The sequence below is a fragment of the Mirounga angustirostris genome, unplaced genomic scaffold (assembly GCF_029215605.1).
Source record: "Mirounga angustirostris isolate CCGP_5_RB_7025 unplaced genomic scaffold, mMirAng1.0.hap1 SCAF_1, whole genome shotgun sequence".
In the NCBI taxonomy this organism is placed as follows: domain Eukaryota; kingdom Metazoa; phylum Chordata; class Mammalia; order Carnivora; family Phocidae; genus Mirounga; species Mirounga angustirostris.
In genome coordinates this window covers 4,826,304-4,844,112 of record NW_026991709.1, presented here as the reverse complement: position 1 = coordinate 4,844,112, position 17,809 = coordinate 4,826,304, and the positions used below count along the sequence as shown (strand labels likewise).

At 56.8% G+C, this 17,809-nt stretch overlaps 2 protein-coding genes across 3 annotated transcripts in view; both read left to right on the top strand.

The window, feature by feature from the left end:
• The window catches only part of FAM3B (FAM3 metabolism regulating signaling molecule B), a 58,260-nt gene extending 57,346 nt beyond the window's left edge, over nucleotides 1-914 (top strand). Inside the window, exon 8 of the mRNA XM_064574963.1 lies at nucleotides 419-914. Within this exon, the coding sequence (XP_064431033.1) occupies nucleotides 419-508 (90 nt within the window). The 3' untranslated portion in view covers nucleotides 509-914. The remainder of the gene's footprint in view (nucleotides 1-418) is intronic.
• Nucleotides 915-5,058: 4,144 nt separating this feature from the next.
• Nucleotides 5,059-17,809, top strand: part of MX2 (MX dynamin like GTPase 2) — a 31,535-nt gene continuing 18,784 nt past the window's right edge. The window contains exons 1-5 of one of the 2 annotated variants that reach the window (XM_064578684.1): nucleotides 5,059-5,215; nucleotides 11,563-11,881; nucleotides 12,411-12,603; nucleotides 14,223-14,360; nucleotides 16,268-16,422. In XM_064578684.1, the coding sequence (XP_064434754.1) occupies nucleotides 11,633-11,881; nucleotides 12,411-12,603; nucleotides 14,223-14,360; nucleotides 16,268-16,422 (735 nt within the window). In that variant the 5' untranslated portion in view covers nucleotides 5,059-5,215; nucleotides 11,563-11,632. The remainder of the gene's footprint in view (nucleotides 5,216-11,562; nucleotides 11,882-12,410; nucleotides 12,604-14,222; nucleotides 14,361-16,267; nucleotides 16,423-17,809) is intronic. The other variant, XM_045902424.3, reaches the window with a different exon arrangement.

The following is a 17,809-nucleotide window of genomic DNA, read 5'->3' as shown; positions in this document are numbered from 1 at the left end:
CCCTACATCCAGAGAATTAAAAATTAAACATTTGAGCTATGCCGTCCAATATGGCGGCTTCTAGCCAAATTTGCATTTACGTTTACATTTATCTAAATAAAATAGAATTTAAAATTCAGTTCATCAGTCACACTGGCCAACATTTTAAGTCCTCACGAATCCGACGTGGCTGGTGGCTACTGTATTGGTCAGCGTGGATGATAGAACATCTGTGTCATTGCGGAAAGTTCTAGAGCTTCATTAACACCTGGTTCAAATATTATTAAGAAAAAAAAATCAAGTGCCCAGAGTAGGTTAGAGCAAATTCCGTTCTAGGCAGTGATTCTCTTTATATATAGACTTTGCTCGTAACCGGCACGTTAAATATTTGTTGAATCGATGAGTGGATAAATACAATTCTTTTCTTTTCTTCACACAGATCAACCACTCTGATAGTGCGAGGAACAGGTACTCTGGCTGGCCTGCAGAGGTACAGATAGAAGGCTGCATACCGAAACAACCGAGCTAACGTTGCACATGGCCTTAATAAACGTGTGATGTGTAGACCCATGCGGTGTGGCCTGGCCCAAGAATCTTTGCCAACAGTCAACATTTGATGACTTTTTGAGGTTTGTCTTCAAGCAAGCGGTATTTGCTGGTTGTATCCAGTCTCGGCACACAGTACGTTTATGCCAGAATGTCTCTAAGTGAAGGCATTCGTGAGCAGGAAGACTAGAATGGATGGGAATGGTGAGGGAAGGAAGGGATGTGGCCTGGAAAGAGAGGTTGGGAGGAGCAAGCCCTGCTTGTTGGGCTGCGGAACTGCCGTAGGACCGGACCTACGGCTGGGGAGTCTGCAAAACACTGGCTAGGACTGTGGCTCAGGCCCCACTATGGACTAAACTATGTCCCTGCAAAATTCCTAAGTTGAGATCCTAACCCCTGGAATCTCAGAATGTGACCGTATTTGGAAATAGAGGAAATTGTGGGTGTAGCATGTTAGGAGGAGTAGGGTGGACCACGAGCCAGGGTGATCGTGTCCTTATGCGAAGGGGGACGTGGACAAAGAGCATGGAGGCAAAGGTCCGGGTGATGCTTCCACAAGCCAGGAAGTCCCAGGGACACCAGCAAACCCCTACAAGCCTGGGGAGAGGCCTGGAGCAGATGCCTCCCCAGAACCCGTGGAGGGTGCACAGGCCGGAACACCTTGGACTTCTGGCCTCTAGACTGAGGGAGAGCAAATGTCACTGTTTAAGCCGCCCATCTGTGGGGTTTGGTATGACCGCCCCAGGGACATGCTTACGGTTCCCTTTGGGTTCTAAGCTCTGGCGCCCATAGACATTTCTGTACTAAAGAAAGGGGGAGGGAGTATCTTTATACTCTGGCCTGAATGACTGCATTTTCACAGCCCCATTGATCTTAGTTCACTGCCAGGCATGAGGCCTCAGGGCCTCCTGGCCAAGCACGTCCCAGAATCCTGTCCCGGGATGTGAGGCTCCCCCGCCCTGAGATAGCGCTGGAACCCCTCAGCCTCCACTGGCACCTGTGGTGGCCCTCACGGGTACATCCCCACCTGGGGCACGGGCCCCGGAACGTCCGTGTCCCGTTTGCTGCCCACAGGGCCCCGAGTGTGGACCTGTCCCAGCCTCTGGGCGCCAGCATCCAGGTGGGCCCCGAGTCTGTTCTCACGGTGCCATCTGCCGACGCTCGGCTGCCGAGCTGACCGCCTGCCCAACAGCTTCCTGAAAACGTCCTCCCCAGTGGCGACCTTGGCCATATTCCCTTCATCAGGCTTGTGTTCTCTCCCCAAACTTTCATTTTATTCCATTAAATAGTATGGCTGTCAGCAGAATGGCTTCCACAACATTAGCACATTTGAGATTTCAGGCCTGGGTCACTGCTGTGGGTCTTGTAGGCCCTGCCACCGCGTTTTCTTTCGGCAGCTCTTGTGGAACGTTCCTGAAAGCATCCGCTTCCCAGCCTGCATGGGCGAGTTCACAGCCGGGGGGCAATGCCAGCAGTGGGATGGCTGTGCCCACGCCATCCTCTGCTCTGCGCTGGGGACTGCTCCTTCCCCGCAGAGCCCTGTGTCCCCCACCAGCCGCCTCGCTGTGTCCTCCCCTTACTGGGAAGCCCCTCTGGCCCCCTCTGCGGGAGGGGTCAGGGGTTCTGGGGTCTGGACCAACTAGGAGGCGTGGGGACGAGGCATTTGGAGGGTGTGAGGGTGGTCAGTGAGGCGGGGGCAGCGGGGACTGAGGGAGTGGGGGGCCCAGCTGGAGCTCAGAGGACCCGTATATACTGTAAGGTGGATGCGTGTCCTCATGCACCTGCCCAGACCCTCAGAATGCACATCACCGAGCGTGAACTTGACATGAACCGTGGACTCTGGGTGATGATGCATCAGTGCAGGTTTGTCTCCTGGGACAAAGGTACCTCTCTGGTGGGCATGTCCATCATGGGGGAGGCTGTGCATGTGCAGGGCCAGCAGGAAATGGGAAATGTCTGTAACTTCCTCTCAATTTTGCTTTGAACCCACAACTGCAGTAAAATAGAGTCTAGTAAAAAAAAAAAAAAAAAAAAAAAAAAGCTGCCAATGACATGGAGGTGGGGAACCAGCTCTGAGCATCCTGTTGGTCCAGCCCCCATCAGGGCAAGCTGAGCCCCCATCCCCAGGGCAGAGCAGGGGTGAGCTCTCCTGGGAGGAGTGCAGACCCTGCCCCTCCCTATGGCAGGTTCAAGGATGGCAGCTGGGGAGGCTGGAAGTAGCTGCCCCTTCCAGGGAGGACACCAGGGCCTCAAGCCTCTGCCTCCCTGAAGTGGGGGCTTCCCCCCCACCCCCCACTCCCACTTACCTCAGCGTTTCCATTACCAAGATGCCTTGGACTTTGAACACCACAAAACTGAGAACAGAGCTTGTTCCTGACCAAGAAAAGGGTGTCACCGGCTGGGATGCTGCAGCCCCTTAAAGGACTCTGTCCCACCCAGCTCACACTGCCCGGCCTAGGGCCAGTCCCCTAGGGACAGCACCATGCTTGAGAGCCGACATGACGTCCCCTGTGCCCAGCGCACCTGCTGCGGACCCTCCACTACTCCTCGCGCCCATCCTGGGGTGCGGGCACCATTGTTAACCCACTGGAGAGTGAGGAGGCAGTGGGCTCTAACCTCACAGTGCCCCCTGCTACTGCATCCCACTGGAACACACATCCCTCAAACCCCTGCTGGTCCTCGGGCTCCACAGCTCCCTCCAGCTCATCAATCCAAGCAGTTTCCACGGTCTTACTTGCACAGCCGAGAATGCCAACTTGGAAGGAAAGGGCCGTCGGAGGGTGGGTGCACGCTGGCTCCCGGGCGCCGGGACCCTTTGAACACACTGGCTGCCATCCCACAGAGGCTCAGCAGGCCAGGTGGGCGGTGCATCCTTATCCTCTCACCACCCCCACCCGCACCTCCAGCCCCAGCCCCCTGGAGCTGAGCAGAGAGCAGCAGGGCAGCGGTGCTGCTGAGCGTGCTCCCCCCTCGGCTGCTCATGTCACCAGCCGCCAGCCGCAAGGACCCCATCCTGGCAGTTTGAATGTGTGGGCACCCCTGCTCCCTCCTGGAGAGGCCACTGGGATGGGGAGCACGCAGGAGGGGAAGCTCTTTGGACAGCAGACGGAGGTCCCCAGCTGCTCTTGCTGCCCCCACCTAACATAGAGCCTCTCTGTCCGGCTCGTCCAGGGCCTTCAGGTGCCTTTCCTGGAGCTGTAGACACGCCCCGGGACTGCTAGAAAAGACATCGGTGCTGAAACAGAAAAGCATCACGCTGCAGATGAGCTGCTCAGCTCCCCGCCCCGGGGCTCTGGAGTAACAGTGCTCAGCATCAGACCCTGCAGGGCACAGATCTCGAAGACTGTCTCCCCAAGACCTCTCAAGGCCAGGGTTCTTTTTTTTTTTTTTTAAGATTTCATTTATTTGAGAGAGAAAGAGATAGTGAGAGAGGGCATGAGCAGGGAGAAGAGGGAGAAGCGGGCTCCCTGCAAGCAGGGCACCTGATGCGGGACTGGATCCCAGGACCCTGGGATCATGACCTGAGCCGAAGGCAGATGCTTAACCAAATGAGCCACCCAGGCGCCCCTCAAGGCCAGGATTCTAAAAACATCTTTTAAACCTTTAAATTCCTTCTTTAAAGGAAAACGTGCCCACAAGGGCAGTAAGTAAAATGAAGGAACATAGAAGTGCTTGGGTTTGGTTTTTTTTTCATGCTTTATATACAATGTTAGTTTTGATTTTGGGGAAGATCAGCCTGAGGTCTGCTTCCTCTTCCTTGTGCAGTGCTGGCATCCTGGGGTCCCCAACAGCTGTGCTCTGGTGACAGGCATACCTGACTCACCTCTACTCGGGCACAGAACAGGGGACCTGCAGGACCCCTGGGCGCATGCCTGCACTTTCGCAGGGGACATGACCGAGGACCAGCTGGGAGCCCCTTGCAGTCTGGCCTCTGTCCTCTTCCTGTCCCGGCAGAGAGCTCTCCCAGGGCAGGGACCCACCAGGAGCGTGAGGGTGTGCACCGAACGAACGGGTCATTGCGGCAAGCTGCGGACTTCCCCCTTTGGGTCTGCACGGGAAGAGGATGGCAATGGTCAGGTGTGGTTCAGGCTTGCTGCTGCAGGACTTCTCAGAGCGTTCAGATCACAGAGCTGCGGGCGTGTGGGAGGCACCCGGGTGGGGGGGATTAACCCGCTGGGTTAATCAGAATGACACCAAGCAAGACGGTCAGGTGCTCGGGCTCACTAGCCTCGTTCCGGATGCTTGGGAGCCACGTGGGCACCCCTCTGTAGTGGACAGCAAAGAACAGAACATTCCCATCATCACGGAATGTCCTATAGGACCGTGCTGCTCTGAGTCATTGGATCTCCAAATGGGGCCCACACCAGCCTCCCCCAGAACTCGTCCTCTGCGATGCAGATTCTCCGGCCCCACCCTGGCCCCAGGCAGCAGCCCTCCCCACCCCCACCATGTGTGCCCCAGCCCTCCCGGACAATCCTGCCCCAGCTGGAGGCTGAGGACCCCTGTATGAGTCACAGACGGGGCGGCGGTGGGGGGGGAGGGTGTTGCTGTTTCTGTTTCATTTCTGTGGCTGGGATATCTGGTTTCGTTTCTGCTAGTGCTGCTCATGGGGAGTGAGCCACACAGCATATAAGAGGGAAGCGGAGAAGGACGGGGTGACTCTCCCGGTGTGCGTTGAGGAGGCACGGAGGTAAGAGGGGGACCCCCCGGCAGCCGTGCAGGGAGGGCTGCGTCACCATGTCTTTCTGCAACAGTTCTGCTACAGTTCGTGCTTTTTCAAAGGATTTCCCGGGAAACATGGCTTATGCCAGAAGGCAGGAGGCAGAAAGACAAGTTTCTGAAGGTGCCCCACGGGAGATTTGGGAAGGCCTGGGTTGGTGCTGGCCCCCAGCCAGGCCTGCACGCCCAAGGTGCGTTCTAGAGGAGGTGGCTGGCCTGGAGGCACGGGGCAGCCCCCCATCCTGAAGCAGACCAAAGGCCCTGTGGCCACAAAGGGGTGGCTTCTGGGACGCCTCGCTCAGCATCCGTGGTGCACACGCGTCTGGGGGTGGGGTGGGAGCTTTGCGCCCCCGTGATGTTGTGAATTATAACAAGATACATTAACTCTCATCACCCGGCTATGTATTACAGTAATGTAGTTAATACGCTGTATTGCGTATTTGGAAGTTGCTTAGAAAGTAGTGTTTTTTTAAAGATTTTATTTATTTATTTGACAGGGAGGGCCAGAGAGCACAAGCTGGGGAACATTAGAGGGAGAGGGAGAAGCAGGCTCCCCGCCAAACAGGGAGCCGGATGCGGAGGCTCGAATCCAGGATGCTGGGATCGTGACCTGAGCAGAAGGCCGACGCTTAACCATCTCAGCCACCCAGGCACCCCACAGAAAGTAGATATTGAAAGTCCTTATCAGAAGAAAAATGTCACAATGTATCGAGACAGACGTTAACTACATTTATTGCAGTGATCATTTTGCAATATATACAAATATCAGAAAAATATATATATATATATAATTTTATCTTCATCCTGTTCCTGGTGCAGAGCTGCTAAAACCCTTGGGATTTCCCAAATGGAGAGAGCATTGTCTTGTGTTATGTTAATAAGGTGACTTTGGAAAGCATCCTAGGGTAGGGCTGGCCTGTGATTATTGTTGAAACTCTCGGTCCCGCCCCCGACCTCCAGGGAGGGAGAGGGGCTGGAGGTTGAAGCAGTTCTGTCTGTGCAATGAAACCACCATAAAACCCAAAAGGAGAAGGTTTGGAGCAAGCACTTCCAGGCTGGTGAACACGGGGGACTGTGGGGAGCGTGGTCCCTGGAGGGCACAGAAGCTCCGCCCCCTTCCCCCCCACCCCCGGACCTCGCCCTGGGCATCTCTTCCATCTGGCTCGTCCTGAGTCACATTCTTTTGTAATAAACCGGTGATCTAGTAAGTTCTCTGAGTTCCGTGAGCCACTCTAGCAAATTATTGGAACCCCAGGTGGCGGTGGTTGGAACCTCCGATCTGTAGCCAGTGGGTCCGAAGCAGTTGACACCTGTGGCTGGCATCTGCGGGGGGCCGGTGGGGGTGCGGTGTGCGCGGAGCAATCTGCTGGACCCAGCCCTTCGCCTGTGGCATCAGATGCTATTTTGGGGTAGGTTGTGAAAGAACTGAGTTACTCGGAAGAAAACCCACATGGCGGAACTGGTGTCAGACTTCGAGCCCCCAAGCCTGGTCTCGGGGCTTCGGGTGCCTTCTTGCTCGTGGCTTCAGTGGCACCGGGCCCCCTCAGTGGCGCGCTGGAAGGACAGGGCACCTGCTAGCATTTGGCAGGCCCCGTGGCACTATGTAGTGTAACACGGCGCCTTCGAAGTGTTACTTCGAGAGAGACACTGAGGCCAGGTCCTCCCAGCAAACAGGCATTTGCAGGGAACAGATGAGCGTAAACCACGGAGTGTTCGCATCCCAGGGCCACCGAAACAAAGTGCCCTGCGCTCGGTGCCTTGAATAGTAGAAACTTCTCGTCTCCCAGCTCTGGAGGCTGGAGCTCTGAGATCCAGGTGTCGGCAGGGCTGGTCCTTCCTCGCCTCTCCCCGCTTCTGGCCATTGCCAGCAAACCTGGCATTATTTGGGGAAGCTATCTCAGGGCGCGGTGGGGGTTCCCGGGTCGTGCCAGCGGCCGCAGGGTCAGCCACGACACAGGAGCAATTCCGGCAGGCTTCCCAGCACAGCCGGAGGTTCGGCTCCTCCCCGCCGCTCACACCGAGCCCCGGGGTTCAGCCAAGGACCGAGCGGAAGTTTAGACGCGCATCTGTGAGTAATAACGCCTTCCTGCCTGTTTCCTGGAAACTGACGAGTTCCCGGTGAACCCGAGTTTTGTCCTTGTATTCTGCTTTCAAGAGAAACAAAATTTCTTGATTAGCGTGAAAGGAAGCAAACTATCCCCACAGGTCTGAGTGGTCGTACAGACTGGGCCCAATCGTGCCAATTTTAGAATAACCTTAAAGGCGCAGCAAGATGCCAGGTCCAAGGGGGACAAATTAGAAATGGATGCCGTGTTCTCCCCTCTGCGGGCAGAGCTCGGCCCTTGGCTGAACCCCCGGGGAGGAAGAGGAAGTGCAGAGACACAGAGACGCCAGGGGTGCGTGTACAGAAGATGACCACGTGAGGACACAGGACGCGGCGGCTGTCTGCGTGCCGTGGAGAGAGACCACGGAGAGAGGCCACAGGAGACACCAGTCCTGTCCACACCTGGGTCTCAGACTTCCAGCCTTCAGACTGTAAGAGAAGAGATTCCTGTTGTTTGAGCCTCCCAGGCTGTAGGACTGTGCCGGAGGCCCCAGCGGGACTCCTCTGGGGTGAGGGGTGTGGAAACCCAAGAGAAATTGTGCCCCATGGAGGGGGTGATCAGTCACGAAGCTGTTGGGGGTCAAGTCAGGTGAGGACTGAGCGTGACCTTCCCAGTTTGCATTTTGCATTTTTGTCTGATAACAAAGGGGCAGATAAATATTTGAAATAGTTCAAATGTTGCAGAAATTTATATATCTATAAAGAAATAAGAAGGTTCGACAGTATCTGGTATCTTGAAACGTTTTCATTGTCTTGAACACCCAGTAATAACAAGAAGTTATTAAGTTATTAAGTTAAGAAAGGGCTCCTGGGTGACTCAGTCAGTTGAGCGTCTGACTCTTGGTTTTGGCTCAGGTCATGATCTCAGGGTCGTGAGATCGAGCCCCATGTCAGGCTCTGTGCTCAGCATGGAGTCTGCTCAAGATTCTCTCTCTCCCTCTCCCTCTGCCCCTCCCCTGCTCGTCCTCTCTCTCTCAATACATAAATAAATAAAATCTTAAAAAAAAAAAAGAAGTATGTAAAGAGAAGACAGACGTAGGCTGAAAACCAGAGTGCTCAGCACCACAGCCTGACCAGAGGGGGCCTGGGGTGGGCTCCCGGTGAGGGGGGCATGGACACCCAGGGCCATTTGGAGAGATGCGGAACCGGGATCAGACTCTGGGGCTTGACGCACGGGCTGGAACAGATCTGTACAGACCTCTCTCCTACGGTGTTCTTACAAACCCGGGAGGCCTGGGGACGAGGGAGCCGTCGCAGGAAATGGGGGAAAGCCCGCTGCTGGGCAGCCCCACCCTAGCCGGGGGACGGACGCAGGCTGCAGGTGCCACGGGCGGAGGGGAGGGCACAGGGTGTCAGGGAGCAAGAACTCTTGCCCTTCAATGTCCTTGAAGCTGGACTGAGAATCACATTGCCCCGAGGCAGTTTAACGGGAGAAAATCTAATTTAACAGCGTGCGTATGGGATCCACACAAACATGGATGTTCCGGACGGTCAGGCGGCGGGAGGCACACATGTCAGCCTGAACGGAGGAGGAAGGGCCGGGGGTCTGGGACTCTGGAGGGACGCCCTTCACGGGGCGACAAGAAGAGCAAGAAGGGCAGCTGTTTGCTGATTAGATGGTTGCCCCGCCATATAGATAAAATGTATCCCTGCTGAGAACCCTTGTTCTGGAAAGACCCCCAGCTCAGATTCTTGTATGGAGTTAAGGGAGGGGCAAAGTTTCTCCTGAGCCCGCAGGGTCTCGGTTGCCTTCAGCTCAAGGCAATCCTCCTGCCAAGCAGCCCCTTCACCCCTGACCAAAAGAAATACCGGAGAGTTCCATCGATTACTTGTTGCTGTGAGGTCCAAACAGCTCAGTAACAGAGGTTGTGTGGTGTCCCTCAGGTGTCTCTGTGTACCCCTGAGAAATCTTAAATAAGCCACAAGTGCCCCTGCAAGTTTGCGGAGGCTCCCCAGGCTGCCCCGGCGCACAGTTTGGGAACCATCGCCTGACGATTCTGGGTAATGCCTTTTCTTCTCCTGCATGTCACTCAGGGGCTGACCTGTGATGTAGGTAACCTCGTCACAACTTGAGGGTGCCTTCAACAGAGGGGGCACTGTCTCCATGGACCCAGCGCAAGGGATGGTGGGATGAGGTCACTCTGTCGGGTCCCTCTCGAGTCCCGGCTGCTCTAGGACTGGGCGGACGGTCGATGGTGGGCAGAGGCTCCAGGAGAGTCCATTTTGAGGGTGGCAGGGTCGGAGACGAGCTCAGGCCACCCTTCTGAGCTTGTCCTGTCTGTGGCCTGGGCAGGCACACGGGTCTGGGTTTTGTGACTCGTCCTCGGGTCAGCCACACCCCCACTCTGTCTCATGCTGGGAAGGAGACAAGCAACAGTGTCCATCCAACGAGGATCCCCTGGAGGTGATCAGGGATGCAGGCAGAGGCCCAGGGACGATGTAGAACAACTCCGTCCGTTCCCTGTCCGCTGTCCCTCGGTCCAGATGGCACCTCCTCCAGGCGAGGGAGCCCTCGCCTCCGGTGGGCCTCCTCCTGTCCTCGGTCACGGTCCCCCCTGCGTCCCACCCTTTACCTACCCTTGGGGCCTCTTCTTCCTCTGGGTTGCCGGCCTGGACCCTGCAAGGTCTAGTTGGGAGTGGGGGCCGGCAGGGTCCCACTCGGGTGCTTTCGCAGCCGATGAGAGGGAGGGAAGGAAGGAAGCCCTCTCTCCGGGGGTGGCCTCGCTGATCCCCGAGCATGACCAGCCATCTTTCCCCTGCCCATGCGTCTCCCCGCTGGCACGTCCTCCTGTCCCTCCTGTCTCCTCCTATCCTGTGTGCCACCATTTATGATCTCTATCTTACCAAAGACGAATCTGTGCTCCTAACTTGATCAGATCCTGCTGCCCCATCCCGCCACGCAGTCCCAGGAGTGGGTATTTCTCCACGCTCACTTCCCTGGGGCCTCTCTGCGGCACGGCTGTGTCTTCAGCTGCGACCCCTCCTTCCGGGCCCGCAAGCTCCCACCAGGAAAGGCGGAGAATGTATGGCCCTAAAGACCATCTCTCGCATGCACCGCTGTAAATTGCCTGTAAAACGGTTACCCAAAACTGGGTTCGCCTCTTGCTGGCGTCGCGAGCCAAAGGGCGTGACCAACCAAGCCCAAGAATAGGACAAGGAAGGTGGTACTTGGAACAAGCAAAGAACACCGGGGATATTTCCCGAAGCAGTGTCTCCTCAAACAACAGAACTGGGGAAGGTTTACGCTAAGGGCGCGTGCATATTCATGGCGGGGTTTGGGCAATGGGGGACGCAGTGCGGACTTGGGGCAAAGCCATCTTAAGGGACAGAGTCCGGGTCCTAGGTGATGGAAGGCACAGGGCCAGCCAGGGTGACACCATCAGTTCTCTGGGTCCAGTTGGTCCGGAATCTGCGTGCTCACGGGGTTAGATCCTGCAGTGATGACTCAAGAGTGTGTTGGGCCAATCTTTTACTTTTGAACAAGCCCTGGGAGTTTTATCACCGATTGATTGTCCCCGATACCATTAGGCTATCTCCTGGCCTGATGGTAGCTGTTTGTTCTTCCATTCTTTTTTCCCTTAAAATCCTTAACTACTGGGCTCTATTCTTCTGCAGTTTCAACATATCCCAGGAGGTTCTGCAAGAAATGTGCTTTGGGCAAGTGCAGGTCAGGCCCAGAATCCAGGATGGCCCGGGCCTAAAATGACCTTTGTTATGTCCAGAAAGTTGTATCTCATCTTTCTTTTTCTGGGGACCCCTAATTCTCTCTTCTTGCAAAATCTTAGAACAAGAATAAGGCCTGGTAAGACTCTGGGGACGAGAGCCAAAAAGCATGGCAAGGCCCACGACCCTACGACTCCCCCTGATTCACTTTCGAGCCTCCTTGCCGCCAAGGGGGAGGGGACACAGACCGACTGTGTCCTTTACTCTTTGACAAAAGGGAGCCCTTGATTTGCCGGGAGAGCAAACTCCTCAGCTTGGCTCTCTGCGAAGTAATGTATTGTGTGTTTATATCATGGAGGTTACCATAACTTACATGATTTCCTTATTTAAGGAGATTCAGCAAGTCCACGGATTTGTTCTTGAGGTCTCCCCTGGGTCTGCGTGCAGGGGTGCATGGTGTGAGGTTGGACGAGGCGGGGCTGGCAAAGGTCCGGCCTGGGAGGAGACTGCCTGGGGACAGTGGGTCACTCTGCTATCCTGTGTCTTTACAGAGCTTGTCGGGCAGACGCAGTGCTGAGCAAACGGGCAGCACTCCCACCAGCTCTAACTCAGTGACGGCTAATGTCTAAGACCCACGCTTCTCGGCCATACCAGAGGCGCAAGATGTTTTGGCCCCAACAGCAACCAAAAAAAGAACTGAATTTCTTCCACCAGCAGCCCCCGCCACCCGGCGAGGCAGCAGGATACATGATTTGTCCCCCGAACGGTCAGGTCAGAGGGCAGGATCCAGCTTATCTCATCAAGGAGTTCCACACGCTGGCACTGAACCCTCAGCAGCCAGAAGGAAGCAGGGGCCAACAGAAGGCAAAGGTAAGTCATGCAGAGGGACTTCAGGAAGGGTGCATTCCAGCCGCTGGCCAGAGGTGAGTGCCCCAATCACAGCCATAAACCCACAAGTCTGGTCCAGTCCCACCAGGAAAGCCGGTGCCCCGCAGTCTCCCAGGCACCTGCAGCAAGCCCCAGGGACGTACCCGATCTCTGAGGCAGCAAACCTGGGGCTTCTGTTCCCTCCCTCCCAGCGGAGATTTCCTGCAGCTGCTGTGGTCACTGCCACCATTGCTAACCCACCCCACTCCCCACCCCACCCCTGCTCGGCAGCCCAGGGCCTGGCTCCTGTCCTCCCTCTGGCCAGGAGCTCCCACCCCTGCGTGCTTTCTCCCTGCTCAGTGAGGCACCTCCCAGCCAGCTGGCCCCACATCAGCAGAAGCAAAGCCTCTGCAGGAAGAGAACACGGGCACCTCCCGGAGGCCCTCCTACCTCCTTTCTGCACCCCAACATCAGTGGAGGTACACATTCTGCCCCAAATTCCCAGTGATGATGGGAATCCTGCCTCTTCCAGGGCCCTGAGCACATCCTGGCTAGCCAGTACGAGGAGAAGGTGCGCCCCTGCATCGACCTCATCGATTCCCTGCGGGCGCTGGGCGTGGAGCAGGACCTGGCCCTGCCCGCCATCGCCGTCATTGGGGACCAGAGCTCGGGCAAGAGCTCCGTGCTGGAGGCTCTGTCGGGCGTTGCCCTCCCCAGAGGCAGCGGTAAGCACCCTGGCCAGCTTCGCTTCGCAGCCTGCTGGGCCACCCGCGGGCCACAGAGCATCCCTGGGGGGGCAGCAGCTTCAGAGACAGGCCCTGGAAGGCTTAGGTCTGCAGCGCAAGGCCTGGGCTGGCTGGCGGAGGCGGGGAGGGGGATCCCCTGTGGCCCCCGGGTTTCTGACCCCCTTTTACATCAGTAGCTCTCCCTGGGCCTGGGTCAGTCGAGGCCCAGGGACCTTGCGTGTTTTTCCAGTGGTCTCTGTAAAGAGTGTAGAAACATTTCTTTGACCACGTTGAATTTCTAAGTCTCAGGGGACATGTGAAAAATTTTCTCAACGTTTGGAAAAGCGATTAGCCAGGATCGTAGTGTGATAAGACACACTTTTCCTTGAAAAAAAAAAATACTGAGTGTGTATAGAGTCAAAAGGCTGTTGTACGTTTATGATTTAATAAAATAAAGGGGAAAAGGAAGGGAAGAAGGAAATGGTGCCCTCCAGGTGGGTTGGAGGAGGCTCCGTCCGGGTCCCTGGCCCTGAGCCCTCTCCTGCCAGTGCGGCCGTAGCCCAGACCCGACCGGAACCCAGGGGTCGGGGGCCACCGATGCCGTGTCATCTGGGCTGCCCCCGGGCACAGAGGAGGGTGTGGGGAGCCCAGAGGGCTGTCCAGGTCCTGCACAGCCCCCATCAGCCGCTGCCACACCAGGCACCCTGGCCTGTGCCCTCTCCTGGCCACTGGCAGCCTGGTCCTAGACACCAGGGTGTCCTGTGAGGTCCCCGTCAGCCCAGCCGGGCACATGATGCATGAGGGAGGAAGGGTCTGGAGTGGTCGCTCCTCTGCTCTGCCCTGGGCTCCGCATTCTGGGGGGAAGTGCAGCATGGTGGAGGGTCCGGGTACCAGTGGCATGCCTGTGACTCTGGCGTGTCCCCAGGCTGGAGGAGGAGATGATGCTGGCCCTTCTGGGGCCAGGAATATAGAGGACACATGCGGTGCTCGGGGCCTCGCCACAGGAACGCCCAGCCCCGAGAAGCAAGGGGCAGTTCCAGCCTTGAGTCCCGAGAATGCCCTTGAACCCCCTCCTTCGGATGCCCAGACTCTTGCCCTGGCTCTAGCTACCTTCTCCCCGCACCCTCCAACCCCAAGTGTGAGGGGCTTGGAGGGGGTGGGACAGGTCTCACCGCTCCACACGTCCATCTGTCCTCTGCCCTCTGCCCTCTGCGGCCGCCTGGACAAAGGCTCGTCCCACGGCCAAAGCCCGACTGAGACTCCAGCGCAGGCATCCTGGGGAGCCCTCAGATACACAGAGCCTCACCTCGGGCTTGTGTGGCTTCCAGAGCAGCACGGCAGGGACAGGAGGAGGAAGGAAGGTCGGCCTGGAGGCTCAGTGACCACAGAGCACAGGGCCCCCCGGGGCAGGGGGGCAGCTGCAGTGCCTCTGTCCTAGGACCTGGGCACTTTCGTGCCGCCCGATCCAGGCCCCCATCGCTCCCCAGCCTTGGAGAGGGGCTGAAATCTCAGACGGGGACTCTGGGAATGCCGGGGCAGCTCCTTGGGGGGTGAGGGGAAAGGGCACCCGCGAGCCCTTCTTTTCAAGGGAACTTAGAATGTTTGGGACACTGTCTCAGGGATTGTGACCAGGTGCCCGCTGGTGCTGAAGCTGAAGAGGCAGCCACACGAGAGCGCGTGGAGGGGGAAGATCAGCTACCGCAAGACGGAGCTCCAGCTCCAGGACCCCTCCCAGGTGGAGAAGGAGGTCCTCAAAGGTAGGAGGCCCCGGGGGTCTGCAGGGGCGGCTCTGGGGGCCGCTCCCTGGCCGTCCTGGCTCCTTCTCCGCCTCCTGGTCATCGGGCCTCTTCCTCCCAGGCTCTTCCGTGTGCTGGGCCTCCTCCCTCGCACGCCATCCCCTCCTCTGGGAATTGCCCCCCGCAGAACGCCCCACCCCCGTCTGGGCCACGGCTCTGCAGATTATTAAAGCGGATTCGGAACGTGGGGGGCTCCATGTGACTGATAGCGAACATAGCCTCTCTCCGTGACTTCCGGGCTCAGCTCCCCAGGAACCCCATGTCTGCAGGCCTCAAATGGCTCGGCAGAGGGATCTCCTGCAGAACGGAGAAGTCCTGCTCCCGGTTCTTGTGCTCACCCCTGATGACCACCCCGCCAGGCGGTCCTGGTGAAGGGTCCTCCAGCCCTGATGCTCCAGGACTCGCTTTCTGTTCCACGGTGGATCCGTGGCTAATTCCAAGAGGAGGAGGAGGAGGAAGGAAGGTGTTGAGGAGAGAGGCCACACTGGGGGACAAGGCCAGGTGACGGGGGAGCATCGTCCTTATGTCTCCATGCTTCCCCTTGAGCCGGTGACCAGTGACCTCTGTGTCCTTGCCCTTGGCATGTGTGTCCCACGACGTTTTCCATCGATACTGCCCCCTCCCCCTCACCTAGGCCATCTAAGCTTCCTTTCATTTCTGGATTTCCCTGGCCCTCATCTGGTCTGCAGCAGGGACTCTGCCTGGGGGCTTGTTGGCACTGCAGAGTCCCAGGGAGACACCCCAGACCTGCCCAGTCAGAATCTGGACTTGAACCAGGCTCCACAGTGGGTCCCCTGCACTCAGAGTGCCGGGCCAGCTACGTGACTCAGGCGCTCAGTGCAAAGTCAGACTGCAAGACCCCCCCGACCCCGTTCAGAATTACCAAGAATTACAAGACCATGAAGCCAGGAGAGGGGCCCCTCTGAACATGGGGACAGCTCAGGCCCCACGCACATGAAGCGGGTCCTTGCTCTGAGATGTATGCACGAGACATCTTAGTCGGTGCCTGTTCTGGTTGTGACGTGAACAGCCTGTGGGAAGACTGTTTTTTTCCAGCTCACCTACAGGGGTGCTCCCAGGAAGGGACGAGATCCCCTTGCGTGTCTGGTGGCCCCCGCCTACCCGAGGGCATCTGGACATCCCTGTGGGTGACAGGCAAGCGAGGTGCACGCACAGCCAGGCAGCTGGGCAGATGGTGGAAGTGCCGGGGGGGGGGGGAGGGGAGGAGAGACTGTCTCAGCTCCGCCCACATGTCCTCCTTCCGGCCTTGAGATTTGCTCTGCGAAGCTCTCGTGGGGATCCCCGGGGCCCACATCTGCACGTCTGTCCTTCCTCCCCGCACCAGTCTCAGCTTGCGGATGTGATGGAGGCTCCCTGTCGATGGCACAGAGGGTCCGTCTTTACGGACACTTGGGTTTTCATGACAGTTGTGCGCACCTTCCAATTTCCGACCCAGCCCGGCCGTCCACTGGCCACCCTCTAGGAGGACGGAGACCGTCCTGCCACATCAGCAGAGCTCGAGGCCAGCTCAAAAAGAAAAAAGTCACACACCGTCACTTCCGCCATCTGTCTTTAGACAGAGGTCCCTACGCCCAGCCACTCGTGCAAGGGCTCACCTTTTGGAGGTAAAAAGCATAAAGAGAGCAGAACCCATCCGTAATCCCACTGTGAGCATGTGGTATGCTTCCCGCCAGGCTTTCGGAGGCGCTGTGTGTTCAACAGCCCCCCGAGGGGCCTCAGAGACCACTCCTCGGGCCTCTGTGAAGTGTTTCCTGAGCACCAGGGGCTCTCGGAGGCTCCTACAACTGCTTTTCCTCGGATGGGTCGTTAATCTGGACCCTGGGTTTCCCCTCTCTCGGCCTCCACAGCCCAGAACACCATAGCTGGGAACGGAGTTAGCATCAGCCATGAGCTCATTAGTCTGGAGATCACCTCCCCTGAGGTTCCGGATCTGACCCTCATTGACCTTCCCGGCATCACCAGGGTACCTGTGGGAAACCAGCCCCAGGACATTGGACTGCAGGTGAGCTTTTCTGGAACTGGGAATGGGCCAAGCTGAAGATGGGGAGACTTCTAGGTCTCTGTGGGCAGCCCCAGGGGCTCTGGAGCGCCTCCCCTGCCCTCGTTCTGAGTGGTTGGGGAGGAGACTGGGGGAGCAGTGCCCAGGGCACAGGGGGCAGAAGCTGTCACTCCCCGACGCTCTCCAGTGGCCCCACGTCCATCAGCATGAAAGCTGCCAACGTCCAGTCTGCTCTGGCCCCACTAGCTCATTGGCCGCATCTCTCACTGGGCCCCGTTCCTCACCTGCGCCAGCCACACCGGAGTCCTCGACGGTCCTCGAGCACTCCAGCTTTGCACCTTCTCTTCCATCCCTCTGCCCAGATTTCCACATGGCACATTCCCCTACTTCCTCCAGAGCTCTCCCAAATGCCACCTTTTCCGGGATGCCCTCCCTGATGCCCAGTACCCCGCACCTGGTCCTTCCACTTCTATTCACCGTCCCTGTTGAGTGTCTGCGTTTCCTCCTGGGACAAAAACCCCCGAGGGACATCGCCTGTGTGTTCAGTGCTGAATCTCTAGATCCTGGAAAGGACCTACCACCTGGGGGTGCCCGTAATGTTCGTTGCATGAACTGAAGGTGAAGAAGTATGTTTCCCATAGTGGTTCCTACCCCAAGCCTGTTTTCCCCCCAGAGACGTCAGCAATGTCTGAGACATTTATGGTTGTCACAACTTGGGAAAGAGGGGCTGACCGGCATCCAGTGGGTGGAGACCAGAGATGCAGCTGGATTTTCTATAATGCACCAGCTGGCCCCCCCAGCAAAGAGCTGTCCATCCCAGATTGTCCCACAGTGCTGAGGTGGAGAAGCCTGGATGGTCTGTTCCCTTGTGGACATCGCAGAACAGGTGCTATGCAAGGGTGTAGCCGAGGGGATAAAGACCAACAAGAAGACACTTAAGGACAATTCACGTTTAACGTGAATTTATTCTATAACGTTATTCCATAACGTGAGTTTATTCCATAAACTCGCTTACAGAAATTGATTATAACTTTACTCAGTGAAATTTTCCCACAGCTAAGACCTAACTGGTCCTGTTTGTATTTGTCATTTTTATTTGACCCCAGCACTTAATTGTTTATAGGATGCTAGGCTGTGCTTACGTGATGCGAATTTCCTGTTTGTGTCTATGCAGTGTTATTTTCTGTGTGCAACTTAAAATAATTTTATGGGGCATCATGAGAGCAAAACTATGTGTGAATTGTACCAAAATATTAAAAAAAAAATACATCCCTAGGTGCCAGACTTTTCCATTTTGGTTTGTATTGTCCATGGGGAATAATATTTTTGAAATTTGAAATGTAAGGCTTATGCTGCCCACATCTCTCTTTGCCTATAGATTCTAAGAAAT